At 35.2% G+C, this 16,771-nt stretch overlaps 1 protein-coding gene across 3 annotated transcripts in view; it reads right to left on the minus strand.

Moving 5' to 3' along the window:
- Positions 1-16,771, minus strand: part of PUS7L (pseudouridine synthase 7 like) — an 18,958-nt gene continuing 2,187 nt past the window's right edge. For 2 of the 3 annotated variants that reach the window (XM_081821526.1, XM_081821527.1), the window contains exons 2-5: positions 14,677-15,593; positions 3,945-4,104; positions 3,284-3,476; positions 1-129 (exon numbers count right to left, since the gene is read on the minus strand). In XM_081821526.1, coding sequence (XP_081677652.1) covers positions 19-129; positions 3,284-3,476; positions 3,945-4,104; positions 14,677-15,593 — 1,381 coding nt within the window. In that variant the 3' untranslated portion in view covers positions 1-18. The remainder of the gene's footprint in view (positions 130-3,283; positions 3,477-3,944; positions 4,105-14,676; positions 15,594-16,771) is intronic. The other variant, XM_081821528.1, reaches the window with a different exon arrangement.

A 16,771-nucleotide genomic window follows, 5' to 3' on the forward strand; every position in this document is an offset into this window, starting at 1 on the left:
AATCAGATCATAGTTTTTTTAAATCCATACCATTTCACTCTTCAGCAAAGCCAATCCAATCTGGTCGGTGTGAACTTTCCTTCCCATCCCAAATCTCTGCGGTCCGTAGTAATTTACAAACCCTTTATTCTATGAATACAAGAAAATCAATTAATTAGAAGTATATTGTGAGGCACCTGGGTGGCTCAGTCGGTTAAGCATCTGCCTTTGGCTCAGGTCATGATCCCAGGGTCCTGGGATCGAGTCCCGCATCTGGCTCCCTGCTCAGCAGGGAGTCTGCTTTTCCCTCTCCCCCTCCCCCTGCTTGTGCTCTCTCTCATGCTTTCTATCTCAAATAAATAAATAAAATCTTTCTTAAAAAAAGTATATTGTTATGGACTGCATGCCTGTGTTCCCACCAAAATTCATATGTTGAAATCTTAACCTCCAGTGTGATGGTATTTGGAGGTGAGGACATTGGGAGGTAATTAGGTTATGAGGGTAGAGGTCTCAAGGATGGAATTAGTTTCCTTATAAGAAAAGAGCATGGAGGGGCGCCTGGGTGGCTCAGTCGGTTGAGCAGCTGCCTTTGGCTCAGGTCATGATCCCAGGGTCCTGGGATCGAGTGCTGCATCAGACTCCCTGCTCAGCGGGGAGCCTGCTTCTCCCTCTCCCTCTGCCTGCCTCTCTGCCTACTTGTGCTCTCTATCTCTCTGGCAAATAAATAAATAAAATCTAAAAAAAAAGAAAAGATCATGGAGCTAGCTCACTCTCTTTCCACCATGTGAGAATACAACAAGAAGATAAGGCTGGCACCCTGATCTCAGGCTTCCAGCCTCCAGCACTCTAAGAAATAAATTTCTGTTATTTAAAAGTCACCGAGCCTATGGTTTTTTGTCATAGGCCCACAGTGACTACAATAAATAAATATAATTACTGTGTCAGAATACGTAATCAAGTCTTTCTCTTTGTATTTATTTTAAGAAAAGAATACTGTAATCCGCAATACACACATAAGGGCCAAATGGTCTGGGAAATTCTATACAGTTAAAGAACAGAAAGGAGAAAACCAAACAATTAAAAGAAAATAAGACCAACGAAAAAGCTTTAAGATTATGTCAGCTTTCCATTCACATTACTCAAGGGTATGGTGGGATGCAGGACTTGCAGTGCTAAACCAGTGCTGGGATGAACGGTTCACCTAGGACTGGATCTGATCTTTGCCCTGAAGCTCTTTCTGACTTTGAGATGCTTCCGCTGTCTGGAGATGCTGAGAGTAAGAAATAAATTTACTTCAAACCCAGCAAGTCTTGGTTCCTTTATGTATAACAATTCATTTTTTAGTTACCTTAGTTTCTGAGGGCCTGGGCCAAAACAATGACATGGCACCACTTCCCCAGGAATAGAAAATTGTAAATTACTCTGCAACCTTAAAGACATCGGTCAGTGGATAAACATGCTCTCACAAAGAAAACACCAGGTCCAGATGGTTTCTTGAAAGATAAGAGTCTTTCATGCTCACTTTATGAGTATCTCTCATAACAATTATTATTTCAAATTTGGAAAAATAATATCAAATAATATCCTAGAATAACCAGAAGAACTTTAAGTACCCCTTCAAATTACTTAGAGTTGGCTATAACAAAAGGTTTCTAGAAGTCAAAGTTAGAACCCTCTAAAATAAAACTTCAAAGACTTCTTATTTTCAGAATTAAAGGAAAGTTGGCTAAAGTTAGAATCATTCCTAATGGGGATTTTATAATGGGCAGTTGTATATTCATAAATTCTGAATGAAAGATAGGCAATAAATGCTATGAGAGTTCAGAGAAACTCTCTCCCTTTTTAAAAGGATATCATTTTAATAACAGTTTTTTGAGGGGGGAAAAAAGAATTTTAGATAGGTCTAGGAAAAAAGGGAAAAAACCACCATATAAAGAATATACAATCAGGGGCGCCTGGGTGGCTCAGTCGTTAAGCATCTGCCTTTAGCTCAGGTCGCGATCCCAGGGTCCTGGGATCGAGCTCCACATCGGGCTTCCTGCTCAGCGGGGGGCCTGCTTCTCCTTCTCTCACTCCCCCTGCTTGTGTTCCCTCTCTTGCTGTGTCTCTCTCTGTCAAATAAATAAAATCTTAAAAAAAAAAAAAAGAATATACAATCAAAGAGTGTCTATACACAGACAAATGTGAATTTAGAAAATCTGTAGTTGGAAGTCATTTTCCTGACTATAAGGCATAATAGTGATTAAAAACCAGTTTTGCTTGTTTATTTTCCTTTGGAGAGGAATAAAATTGTGTAAAAAGGTCTTTGTGGTCAGAATCTTAGATGACTGTTTCTCAGTGTTAGCTGTAGAGTAAAATCACTTAGGGAGTTTTAAAAAAAATACTAATAACAAAAGCTGCATTCCCAAATGTTCTTATTTAATTGGTTCGGGGGTAGGGATTGACTACTGAGATTGCCTAGAAGCATCCCAGGTTGAGGATTACTGGTCTAGATCAGGGGTTGTCAAATTACTAATGGCCCACAAGTCAAATGTGGCCAACACTTATTTTTGTAAATAAAGTTTTACTGGAACACAATCATGCTCATTCATTTATATATGGTCTATGGCTGCTTCCACACAAGGGCAGTAGAGTGGCTTCAACAGAAACCATATGCCTACAAAGCCAAAAATATTTATTATCTGGCTCTTTACAGAAAAAGCTTGCTAACCCACAGTCTAGATGATCAGACTGAAGGCTATGGCATATTTAGATGCCTGGAAAATATCACTTATATATTTATGTTAAATAGTATTTATTGTAAGACAGAATAAAATGTGTATGATTTACCATTTGTATACATTGAAAAAAATTCACAATTAGATTGAAAAGAAAAAAAAGATTATGCATAATTCTGATAAGTAATGTAACTATTTACCAAAGATTTCCTGAAAAAATTACTGAACAAAATTTCCAAAATTAATCCCTTTGCCTAAAATACTATTCTATATGGCATGTGCTAAAAAAACAAACATACAAACAACAACAAAAAACACCTCTCTTCTGATGCAGATAGCCCCCCCCCACTCCGGGTAACTCTATATATTTTTAAAATTACATTAAAGTTTTTTTTTAATACAAAAAAATGTACTAAGAAAATTAAAAATAAAAGAAATTGTCCTAATTATCATTTTTTTAAATAATGACATATGCACATAAAAAGAAAAGGTACAAAAGAAAAAGAAGTTTCCCTTCTTGCCTCAGCGTAAAGAGAAGGCCTATAAAGATTTTCCTGTAACACTATTTTAAAATTAAGTTTTCTTACCTTAACATTTTCTATTGCCTCCAAAATTCTCTCTCTCAGGTTTGAAGAATCATTTATTTGGTTTCTTAAATTTCTGATGGTAATATCAAAGTGATTTCCCTTGAGCTGACCGAGTCTAAGGGAATCATCTACAGATCGAATATTAAACACATTCATTCTTTTCTTTTCGATTTCTTTTTCAATATTTTTCAACCTATAAATGATAAATCATATAGACTCATTAAATCTTACATTTAAAAATTAATATAAGGTTTAAATGACAGTTGCCAGACAACCACTTATATCAGAACACTAAAAATTTTTTTGGAATTCAAAAGGTAATGCTATTTCAACAAATGTGCACTAAAAAACCCATTACTATAGGATTATATTAACAGAGTTACTTTATGACCTGAAATAATTCAATCATTTAAAATCTGCCACTTCTCAAAGTTTGCCTTAAAACTACCTACATTTTCAGTGTAAATTGAAGACATAACACTATTTAGAAGATAATCAGATTATTAAGGCAGGATGTGCTGCTCAATAAGCTTTTAATCAATTAATTACTATTGATAGGGAGGTTAATATGCTCCTAGTGTTCTAAGTTTTTAATCTCACATTTATTTATTTGATGCAATAAGAAAGTAAAGTTCTATCTTATAAAGTAATGTTTTATTACCTCTCTGGAGTCACTTTTCTAACAACCATTGCTTGATAGGTGATGGCTTTCTTGTCTTTTAGGCCTGCATAACTAAAATCTGAAGGAATCACACCAAGTTTGATAGCTAAAAAACCAAGTGCTTCAAACATTTCCAGATTTTCTTTTCGTAGGGTAAAAGCTGAAACAAACAAACAAAAATCCCAGATTACACACACACACACACACACACACAGCTATGATACATCAACTACATTCTTAGTAGACTAATAGATTAATATAATGAATCAAATTTTTAATATAAGTATTTTTTAACAAGATATAAAATCAGTGTCTTAGATTTCAGCAGTCATTTGAAAAATGCTAATTGGCTCACGAAAGGCTTATAGAAAAAACATCTAAATCTCTTACTTTGGCATTTATATCTGACCCCAGTCTCACTTTTCAGTCTCCGCACGTATATCCTGTATGACACAGAGAATGCCTCAGAATCCGTGGATGGACTAGAGCCTTCCACAGCTTTGTAGTTTCTCACATTTGAATCCTCTGTTTAAAATGTGTTCCTTCCATTTTACTTGCCACACTTGTATTTATTCTTCATGATCCAACAGTAGCAGCAGTTCTCCCTTAAGTTCTTCCCAGGTTCCCAAGACTGAATGCTCCTAAAGCAGGGATCATGTTTGTTTTCTCAACTGTTATACCCACAGTCTAACACACACTAACTATTCAAATAATTGTTGAATGAATACATAAACTCCACAAGGTGCTGATTACACAAAATTGCATGTCTCCACAAGTTGTCATTATCAATATCATGACACTTGCCACTATGCATTATAATTTCTCTCTTTATGTTTGCCCACCCCATAAATTGGGAGCTCCAAGCCAGCAAACCAACAGATAAAACGGCACTTGCTTTGTGGTAGATGCTTAAAATGTCTACTAGATGACAGGGTGGGAGTGAGATTGGGAAGGTAGGGAGAAGGAACAAGCCCAGTAACAACTACCACCAAAGAAGTTCCCCAATATGCTGGCCTATAAACCAGCCAGCACTGATAATAACAAAATACCGCAACCCACAGTTCACAATGTTTACATATAAGATACATCAAACTACTGCCCTTTTCCCTCTAATCATGAAAAGGAAATTCAGGGTTTTTTGCAGAATAATTTATATTTTGTTCAACTGCTATAATTGTCATCCGCAGCTACAAGGGTCTCCCCGAATAGTGAATACTCTAAGAAAAATGAACGTTAAACATAAACGTTGATTCAGGAAGTAGAAGGATGTGAAATGTATATATGTATCTATCTATCCATCTATGAATATATAAAATAGCTAAACAAGTGCTTATAATAACCACATTTTAGAATATCATACAGTTGTTTAAAAGATTGGGGAAGATCGGGCGCCTGGGTGGCTCAGTTGGTTAAGCGACTGCCTTCGGCTCAGGTCATGATCCTGGAGTCCCAGGATCGAGTCCCACATCGGGCTCCCTGCTCAGCGGGGGTCTGCTTCTCCCGCTGACCCTCTTCCCTCTCGTGCTCTCTGTCTCTCATTCTCTCTCTCTCAAATAAATAAATAAAATCTTTAAAAAAAAAAAAAAAGATTGGGGAAGATCTATATATTTATATCTTCATATGAATAACCTCTAGAAACATGATAACAGCAGGTTTCAAAAATACACACAGTGCATATAATTTATGTGAAAAGTGTTAAAATCTATAATGCAATGTTGTATATTTTCAATGTTTGAATTTTTACAAGAAAAATATTTTTTACTATGTTTAAGAATTGTTAAAGTATAAACAAACAGCTATAATTTCTGAAGAACATTCAAGCACTATCCATTACTTTCTAGATTTATTTTTACCACTAAGGCTGTTATTTTTGTACTATCCATACAGCTCCCCAGATTTCTCGAAATTTTCTATTGCAGCAGTGATAAGTTAAATGTATTATGACCTCTGTTATTCTTAAAGAACTGATAAAAGAGGTACAAGAAAGGAGAGAATCATACAAGCTAATTCTGTGTGCTAAATCACAATTTGTTCTTTACACTTTCAGGGTATCTTAACCAAATAGATTCTAATATAAAACTCTGATTCCAGGACAGCTGTTTATATCTCTTGTTTCAAATAAAATGAAATTAAAAGCCCATATTTAAAATGTAGAGAAATTACAACCTCAAAATATCAGCTTTTGTCATGATAGGATTTAATTACAAAGTTTAAATAAAATGATTTCAGAAGATGTGCTAGGCTAAGGATATAATGGTCAATAAAACAAAAATGGTCCCTGCCTTGGAAGCATTCAGTCTTAGGAGGCTGAAAAGAATCTGAGGAAATGTTGCTGTTCTGGGGGTTTAAAGAATGAAAAGAAGTATGGCAAACAGCCAAAGCAATAAGATCAAAATATCAAATATTTCAATATTTGTAGGATTTGTGGGACTCTATTATTTTATGGGGCCTATAATGTTCTCCCTTTTCCAACTATATACCTGTGTGAAGCTGAGTTTTGTTCCTTTGATTCGATCAAAACAAGAAATTCCAAAAGATTGAATGCAAGAACAGATATGAGAATCAAGCTGACTTTTATTAAGTCAGATATTAGAAAGATTTGCAGAACTATAAAACAATGCCTCTTGTTACTAATTTTTAGTTGAAAAATATGGTTATTTTTCATTAAAAATTGTTTTCATGTTAATAGTAATAGGTTACTTTAAACAAATTCATATTTTTGGATTTTCTGGGGTTTTTGTAATTGAAGTATAGCTGACACACAATATTACCTTAGTTTCACATATACAACATGGTGGTTCAACAATTTCTCTGTTTTAATAGGTTAGATATCAATAGGTAATAACCACACAAATAAAAGTTGTTTGGGGTCTACAATAACTTATAAGAGCTATACTCTTCAGGTGTCCTAGAACCAAAACTTTTGAGAGTCAATTAAGAATAACATGAAAAAATATAGGTAGTCCCTCAAATATATCAAATCTGTGGAACTAGACAGGAGTCACTAAGATATCTTAAGAGTAAAAGAAATGCAAAATTTGGTCAACTGTTGCAGTGGGCTGGCTAGGTGTTACAAACTTTTCAAAGTAGACCAGGAAACTGTTCTACATAGAAGGTGGCCAAGAAACCAATCCATAAAAGTTGTAAAGTTCATGTGTTTGATAAGTGGAATTTGATATGTCAAATCTGTCGCTGACAATCTGGGCATGTCACTCACTAGTTGTTAAGCAAGCTCAGCCATGTAGGAAGGAACCTCCAGATTGTCTGAAATTATATCATTTGTTGCTGGTCAGCCTTAGTGCATAAGCATTTTTTTTCATTTGTGATGATTTAGAACTTAAATACGAGTATTTAGGAGAATCAAATCCATGATTTCAGTATTTGTGTTAATGAATCTCTATCTTATATACTTGGAATGTTTAAGAGAATGAGATGTACCTAATTCTAATTATAAATGTCTAACTGATTTATATTTGTCTTTTTACATTGAAATCTCACTAAGTTAGTAAATAATATGGGAACACAAGGAAAACTTAAAGGCCACCAAATTTATACTTTTAATTTATAAGATTTATAACATTTTCTTGATGACTTGGAAAAAGTGAAGTGCTTAAAAAGAAAATCAACTATGCTAAATTTTAAAATTCAATTTCCACTTCTAGCCATGTTAGAATAATTGGTACTAGATATGATCTTCCATGATAAACAGATAGAAAGCTAGACAAAACATAGGAAATACCTGTTTTCAGACACTAGAGAAACAGGCAGCACAGAACTGTGATTCAAAAAGAAAAGGAAAACAAAAGAAGTGAGCCTAAAATACTGTGGTTTTTTTGCCTAGAGATAGATACTTTCTAGAGGAATCCAGGTAGAACAAAGCGGTTATGCTGAATTAAAAGGGTTAGAGGTTAGAGTTCAGGAAGGCTGAGTAGGCTGGAACTCACAAGGCAGAGTTCTAGATAAGAGGAAGCTGTGTATGCACAGAGAGTTCCAGAAATCTACATAGGTGATCTCTTGAGGTATTTGCTTATTAGTGATCTGCACATGCCTAGGATTAATTACTATATACTATTTATATAATATTGCGTAACAAGTCACCCCAAACCTTAGTGGCTTACAATGTTCACTTATCTCTCATAGTACCTGTGGGTCAGGAATTCAAGAGCACTGTGGTTTGGTGGTTTGAGCTCAGGCTCTCCCTTGAGGTTGCAGTTAGATGTGGCTGGGGCTATAGTTATTAAAAAGCCTGACAGGAGCTGGAGGATCTATTTCCAAGGGGACTCCCTCCCATGGCTGACAAATTGGTGCTGGTTACTGGCTAGAGGCCTCAATTCTCCAGTGTGATGCCTAGATACCCTCACAATGAGCAATCCAAGAAACAGGCAAAAAGTAGAACACTTTTTATGATCTAGCCTTAGAACTCATACACCATCACTTCTGCCATATTCTACTGGCCACAAAAGGCATTTGTGTGAACACCAGGAGAAGAGCACCGAGAATCTTCTTGGGGTTGAGAACAAGTATCCATCTTCTGGCTCTAAGACTATTAGTCCCACTACATACACCCCAAATTCAAAATACACTCATTCCTTCCTGAGGCCCCCAAAACTCACACCATAAAAACAGCTCAAATTCTAACATTTTTCATCTAAATCAGGTCTAGATATAGACAAGGCTGCTTGAGTACATATCAAATTAGAATCCTCAAATACAATTTCTCTTAATATGAAGGCTAAGAAGGACTGCAACACGAAGAGACAACTCTGCTTTTCACACACCTTACAATGTTCAAACACACATAGGACAAGTGCTATACACTCTTTATTTAAACTGGGAGAAAACTGGAGGAGAGATCTAATTAAATATCAAGGACATGCAGGAGAAACCACAGAAGGATCATACTGTAATAGTAGAACTATATGACACCTCTAGAGTAAAGCCTACTCTGGCCCTCCCTTAATAAAATTCAAAATGAAGCCTCAAATAGATCTACAAATTACTTCCTTCCTGTTAAAACAAAGTTCAACACTCTTTAAATGGAGATAATATAATCCAAACTCTCAACAAGGTAACATTCACAAAGTTTGACCCCCCCCAAAATATTACTAAACATGCAAAGAAGCAGGAAAATATGACCAATAACCCAAATAAAAGTCATTCACTAGAAACACATCCGGGAATGAGTGATAGAATTAGCAGACAAATATTTCTTAAATATCTATTAAAAACAGGCTCAAAGATTATAGGAAAAAATGAATATAAGTTGAAGACCTAAGAAAGAACCTAATGAAACTTCTAGAGCTAGAAAATGGAATTCTTAAAATAAAAATTTCATTGGATGCTTAAATCTTTCATATAATTTCTCCTGCAAAAAAGTATTCTAGGAAAATGGTTATGGTGCTGTCTCAAAAAATTAAATATATGTTACCATATGACCCAGCAATTTCACTTCTGGGTATATACCCACAGAACTGAAAACAGGGAGTTGAACAGGTATTTTTACAGCCACGTTCATGGCAGCATTATTCACAACAGCCAAAAGTTAGAAACAACCCATGTCCATTGGTAGATGAGTGAATAAAAAAAAGAGGTATACATACATACAATATTATTCAGCCTTTAAAGGAAGGAAATTCTAAGACATGTATAATATAGATGAATCTTAAAGATTTTCAGTTAAGTGATAGGTGCCAATCACAAATTGGCAAATATTTTATGATTCCACTTACATGAGATAACTAGAGTAGTCAAATTTATAGAGACAGAAAGCAGGATGGTGGCTGCCATGGCTGGGGGGAGAGGGGAAAGGCGAGAGTTATTATTTAATGGGTATACAGTTTCAGTTTGGGAAGATAAAAAAGTTCTGGAGATGGATGATGGTAATGGATGTACAACAATGGGAACATACTTAATGCCCCTGAGCTGTACATTTAAGAGTGGTTAAAATGGTAAATTCTGTTATGTATATTTTATAACAATAAAAAGAAAAAGTTTTTTTAAGTGTTCTTTTTATTTTTTTATTTTCTATGTGACCACTTAAGGGTTTTTATTTGCATTTAACATTTAAAACACTGAAACGGTACAAACTGAGAGGTATAATAGTTTTGTTTACACTAGGATATTCATTTTTATTTTTTTACTACCAAGATAATGTATAACAAATTTAATTTAAAAAATTTTCATTGTCTGCATGTCTGTTCTCATCATCATTATTACATGTTTTGTTTCATATCTCTTGCTGTATTAAAATAATCTTGACACCTTGGGGCAATGGCTACTTTTTAGATAGGCCTATTTATTAAGAATTTTTTTTTATATGAGTTATTTTTGTTCTTACAAAAGGTTGGCCTGTGCAAAATCTGGGCTAGGCATACTTTACCTTGGACTTTTTCTTTGTTCTTGGACTTGTAGATATCCCAATATCTCCATACGATTCTCTGGTGAACCATCAATTCCTCCCCTTAATAAATCCCTCCAATTATTCATAGTTTTTGTAAAACTAATTTAAACTAATACATAAAAAGTTTCCACAATTTTTAGTTCAGTAATTCAAATTAATACTGTTAGAATTTCAAGTAGTATAAAACCTGTAACTGCTTAAATAACTTACCAGTAATTCTCCCTTCCACATTTAAAGCTACTTTTGTTTTTCCTTCACAATAGATTTATCTGTTACCATTTACTGCATGCCTCATGTGTCAAGAGCTGTACTAGCAGCTCTTTCATATAAGGCAAGTCACATACCAGACAGAAATTTTCAGGAGAGAAGACACCAACATTTGAATAACTATTATATATTAAAATTTTCATTAATTATTTCATTTAATCATTAGAATATCATTGTGAATTAGGCTTTACTATTACCCCATTTTTTAAAGTACAACCAAAAGTTACAAATTGCTAAGTAATTTGCCCGTGGTATTATTTTTTTCCAGCTTTACATTTGTGGAAACTAAGTCTTTTATTTTTTTAAAGATTTTATTTATTTATTTGACAGAGAGACAAAGAGCACATGTAGGCAGAGCGGCAGACAGAGGGGGACGGAGAATCAGGCTCCCTGCTGAGCAGGGATCCCAGGATCCCAGGATCACAACCTGAGCCCAAGGCAGCCGTTCAACCGACTGAGCCACCAAGGCGCCCCAGAAACTAAGCCTTAAAGAGATTTAAAAGTTCATAAATCTTTATATGAACTGAAGTCATAATATAAAATGAAACCCACATAGATTCAAGGTCTAATCTCTTCATTTATACCACAGAGTCCCTACACAGTACAATCCTGTTTCTATGCCACATGCAATCTGTGCAAATTTGGGCTGCTGCTTTCATCCTAAAAGCTTTCCTATATAAGGCCAATATTTCTGATGAACATAGGTGCCAAAATCCTCAACAATATCCTAGCAAACCAAATCCAAAAACATTCATTAAAAAAACATCATTCACCACAATCAAGTGGGATTTATTCGTGAGTTGCAAGCATGGTTCAATATTCACAAACCAATCAAAGTAATACATCACATCAATAAGAAAATGGATATGAACCATATGATCATTTCAAGAGACACAGAAAAAGCATTTGACAAAGTACAACATCCATTCATGATAAAAATCCTCAACAAAGTAGGTTTAGAGGGAACATACTTCAACATAAAAAAGGCCATATATGAAAAACCCACAGCTAACATCATTCTTAATGGGAAAGAACTGACAGCCTTTCCCCTAAGGTCAGGAATGAGACAAGGATGTCCACTCTTACCACTTTTACTCAACATAGTACTGGAAGTCCTAGCGACAGCAATCAAACAACAAAAAGAAAAAAAAGGCATCCAAACTGGTAAGGAAGAAGTAAAACTTTCATTCTTTGCAGGTGACATGATAATATATATAGAAAACCTGAAAGACTCCACCAAAAACTTGCTAGAACTCATAAACAGATTCATTAAAGTCACAGGATACAAAATCAACGCACAGAAATCTGTGGCATCCCTATACACCAATAATGAAGCAGTAGAAAGAGAAATTAAGAAAACAATCCCATTTACAATTGCACTAAAAATAATAAGATACCTATGAATAAACCTAACCAAAGAGGTGAAAGACCTGTATTCTGAAAACTATAAAACACTGATGAAAGAAACTGAAGATGACATGAAATGGAAAGACAATCTGTGCTCATGGATTATAAGAACAAACATTGTTAAAATGTCTATTCTACCCAAAGCAATCTGCACATTTAATGAAATCCCTATCAAAATATCAACAGCATTTTTCACAGAACTAATCCTAAAATTTGTATGGAACCACAAAAGACCCTGAATAGCCAAAGCAATCTTAAAAAAAACAAAACAAAACAAAAAACTGGAGGCATCACAATTCCAGACTTCAAGTTATATTACAAAGCTGTAGGAATCAAAACAGTATGGAACTGACACAAAAATAGAAATGTACGTCAATGGAATGGAATAGAAAACCCAGAAATGAACCCACAATTATATGGTCAATTAATCTTCAAAAAAGCAGGAAAGAATATCCAATGGGGAAAAGACAGTCTCTTCAACAAGTAGTGTTGGGAAAACTGGAGAGCTACATGCAAAAGAATGAAACTGGACCACTTTCTTACACCATATACAAAAATAAATTCAAAATGGATGAAAAACCTAAATGTGAGACCTGACACCATAAAAATCCTAGGAAAGAGCATAGGCGATAATTTCTCTGACATCAACTGTAGCAACTTTTTTTCTAGAGAGGTCCCCTGAGGTAAGGGAAACAAAAGCAAAAATAAACTACTGGCACCACATTAGAATGAAAAGCTTCTGCACAGCAAAGAAAACAATCAACAAAACTAAAAGGCAACCCATTGAATGGGAGAAGATATTTGCAAATGACGTATCTGATAAAGGTTTAGTATCCGAAATATATAAAGAACTGATACAACTCAACACCTAGAAAACAAATAATCCAATTTATCAATGTGCAGAAGACACACAAACAGACATTTCTCCAAAGAAGACAAACAGATGTGTGCCTGGGTTGCTCAGTCAGTTAAGCAACCAACTCTTGATCTCAGCTCCTGGTCTTGGTCTCAGGGTCATGAGTTCAAGCTCTGTGGAGTCTATCAAACAAAAAGAAAAGAAAAGACGACGACGACGATGATGACGATAACAGCCAGCTGGCCAACAGACACATGAAAAGATGAAAAATGTTCACCATCACTTATCATCAGGGAAATGCAAATCAAAACTACAATGAGATATCACCTCATACCTGTCAGATTAGCTAAAGTCAACAACACAAGAAACAACAGGTGTTGGCAAGGATGTGGAGAAAAAGCAACCCTCTTGCACTGTTGGAGTAGCCACTATGGAAAACAGTATGGAGTTTCCTCAAAGAGTTAAGAATAAAACTACCCTATGATCCAGCAATCTCACTACTGGGTATTTACCCAAAGAATAGAAAAATAATTCAAAGGGATACATACACCCCCACATTTATAGCTGCATTATTTACAATAGCCAAGATATGGAAGCAACACAAGTGTCCATTGATGGACTGATGAATGGATAAAGAAGAGGTTGCATAGACATACAATGGAATATTACTCAGCCACAAAAAAGAATGAAATCTTGCCATTTGCAGTGACATGGATGGTGTTAGAGTAATGCTAAGTGAAATAAGCCAGTCAGAGAAAGTCACATACCATATGATTTCACTCATATGTGTAATTTAAGAAATAAATGAACAAAGGCGGTGGGGAAGAGAGAGACAAACGAAGAAACACTCTTAACTATAGAGAACAAACTGCTGGTTACCAGAGGGGAGGTTGGTGGGGGATGGGTGAAATAGATGATGGGGATTAAGGAGAGCACTTGTCATGATGAGTACTGGGTGATTAAAATAAAAACTTAAAAATAAATAAAACAATGTGTTTAACCAGGAAAAAAAAAACAACTTTGCTGTATCTATAAAACAAGACCATGGGAAATACTTCCCGTCCTTCATGTAGGATATAGGCCAATTAGACCTGGTCAGCCAAACTTGTAGAATAAGATTTCATAAGTTCCATCCAGGCCTAGGAATTGAATATATCTGCTAAAACAGTGATTTTCAAAATGTGGTCCCCAGACCAAGTAGAAAAAGCACCACCTGGGAATTTCTGAAAGCCCTGCCCCAAACCTTCTAAATCAGAAACTCTGAGAATAGGGCTCAGAAATCTGTTTAACAAGCCCTTTTGGTGACTTTTAATGCATGTTAAAGTTTCAGAACCTCCTCTCTAAAAGAGTAACTGAACAAAGAGGGAGCTCCTTGTAAGGAGGCTCTTTACCTCGGGTACTGAAGTTCAATTGTTTAGAAAACAAGGTGTTCTCTTCACTTTCCCAAGCAAAGCAGACATATTATACTTGTCTGAGTACTTAATTTTAATTAAAATAACTTCAAAAATATGAAATCAAGATTTATCTCCAATAAAACTTATTAAACACAAAATAACTCCTTCAACTTTATACATTTGTGACTATGTTAACTATAAGCACTGTGTTAACCATACTTTGATTAATAAGGTTAATTCGCAAAATTAGTGTAATTTGAAAGGCCTTAGCTTCCACTAAAAACTAGACCCAAATATTTTTTCCGACATCCCTCTGGTTAAGTCTATTTAATTCATTTGAAATTATTCATCTTTCACACAATTTTAACTAACTTTATCAATGAAAATGGTAATGATTTATTACATTACCTGTGTATATAACTTTTTGATCCCGGCATTCAAAAAGAGACCTTTTCCTGTGTTTGTGTGTTTTTTCCCGAAATCTTACTGTTATCGCTACATTTGGATTACCGGCATTGTAACTGAGTTCAGGGAAAGATTTGGTTTCCACAAGGTTTCCAAACTTTTTGTTGACAAAATGGTGGACAGCTTTTCTGTGGTCTTTGTTTGTGTCAGGTTTAAAGGTAAATTTTGAATTTTCTTTCTTTGCATCCAGATATTTAAAAAAGTCAAATGCTTCTTCTTCAGACACCAAGTGACAGAGTTCCTTATACTCAAGATTTGGTTTTACAACAATCTCACTGTTTTTACCAACGGTTATTAAAAAGGGGAATTTCTGCCTAACAGCACTATGCAAAATAGCCCTCTGGTTTTTGTCAAGGATTCTGCCTAATGAGAATTCAGGAGATGATCCAATTAGCTCAGTTTTAGAATTCCACTTCTCTTTTACATCACAGGCAAAGTGATTCAGTAATTCGTTAGTTTTTTCATCTAACAAGTTGCTTAAAACATCAACTTTTTCTTCACCTTTGGAAGTTCCATCATTGATAGTATCTTCCTTTTCTGAAGCAGACTGATGATTTTGGTCATCATCAGAGCACCCAGTGACAATATTGACTTCTTGGTTGCTTCCCTCTTTAAAGGATAAATTCTGAAAATCAAGTTTTGTTTTTTTGGCAAAATTATTTGGCTCAGGTAGTACTTTACTAATCCATTCATTAGTGGCCTTATTAACTAACTGTCCCTGTTCATCGATCTCTATAACAACAAAGTCACTTGGTGAGCTTTTTATAGTGCCATGAAATCCAAGATGATCAGTAATGAAACACAAAGAACTAAACCTGACTCTAAAATCTGTATCCTCTTCCATTCTTAAATAACAATGCCTACAAAAGAAAGAAAGAGGCAGTTACCAGAAAGAATAGTTATGGATAACAAAAAAGAAATGTATTTGCAGGACTTATTTTTCTTTCTCCCTTTCAATCCTGAGTTCCCTTAAGAGACGTTAGCAATTTATTTCTATATATCATGTGTATTTTGACCCTTCTATACCAAGATGAATTAACAGGCAATCTTTTCTGGTATAACTGATGATTTGCAACTTCACTCTTCACCCACTCCAAGCTTCCATCCATTATCCAGGATTAAAATGGATCAGTTTCAAGTTTACTTTAAAAATACCACTTGTAGGCCCACAAAGAAAAGACCAGAACATAGGACTTAATGATTTGTCTAAATCCCATCCCTGAAAATTTCCAGCTAATTCCGGAGAATTTGTGGCTAGATTTTTATATATTAGGGGTTGGAGATGAGAGAAGGGACCAGAAGACAGGAAGAAATAGTCCAAATTGATAGATAAATGAAGTTCTAAAAACCAACCTGCAATTTATTAATTAATTAATTTAATTAATTAATTTAACTTAAATTAATCCTGAACCTTAAACCTTCTTGACAACCCAGTTATAAACTTTTACAGATACAAACTTTTGATGTTGACCCACAGGAAAATTCCAACCATGCTACTGGCATCAGAGAGAAAAAAACTTTTCAGATCTTCTTGAAGCAGTAGATAAGAGAATAATCCTCTGAAGAAGCCTTTATTCATTCTTCACACAGCCTATGGCTACCATACCAAACAGAGCTACATGAAAGACAAAATGCCCAGGGACCACATACTACTCACATATAACCACACTCTCTAGGTAATTCATCATCATCTGAACCTTCATCCCATTTCTACAATGTATTCTACTAATCTGAACCAATCTAGTAAACTTCCCCCGGATCATGCCACGTAGAAATCACAGCAAAGTCTCTATAACCTAATTTCCTAGACTACATAAGGATATGTTTATTTCCTCCATTCCTTAATTTCCTGCACAGTCTCCTCAGTTTCTTGTCATAACTGAAACCTGGTTATTTCCCTTCGCTGCTGCTTCTCTAGTCCTCTCAAGTGAAGGTTATTTTTCCTTTCACACCCACCTACCTTAGGACCTGGAGGATGTAAATATGTTTATTTGCCACTGCTCCAAACCATTTCTCTCTACCCTACCTGCCCCAAATC

This window comes from Leptonychotes weddellii, chromosome 5 (assembly GCF_054177405.1).
Source record: "Leptonychotes weddellii isolate Sample4059 chromosome 5, ASM5417740v2, whole genome shotgun sequence".
NCBI classification, from domain to species: Eukaryota; Metazoa; Chordata; class Mammalia; order Carnivora; family Phocidae; genus Leptonychotes; species Leptonychotes weddellii.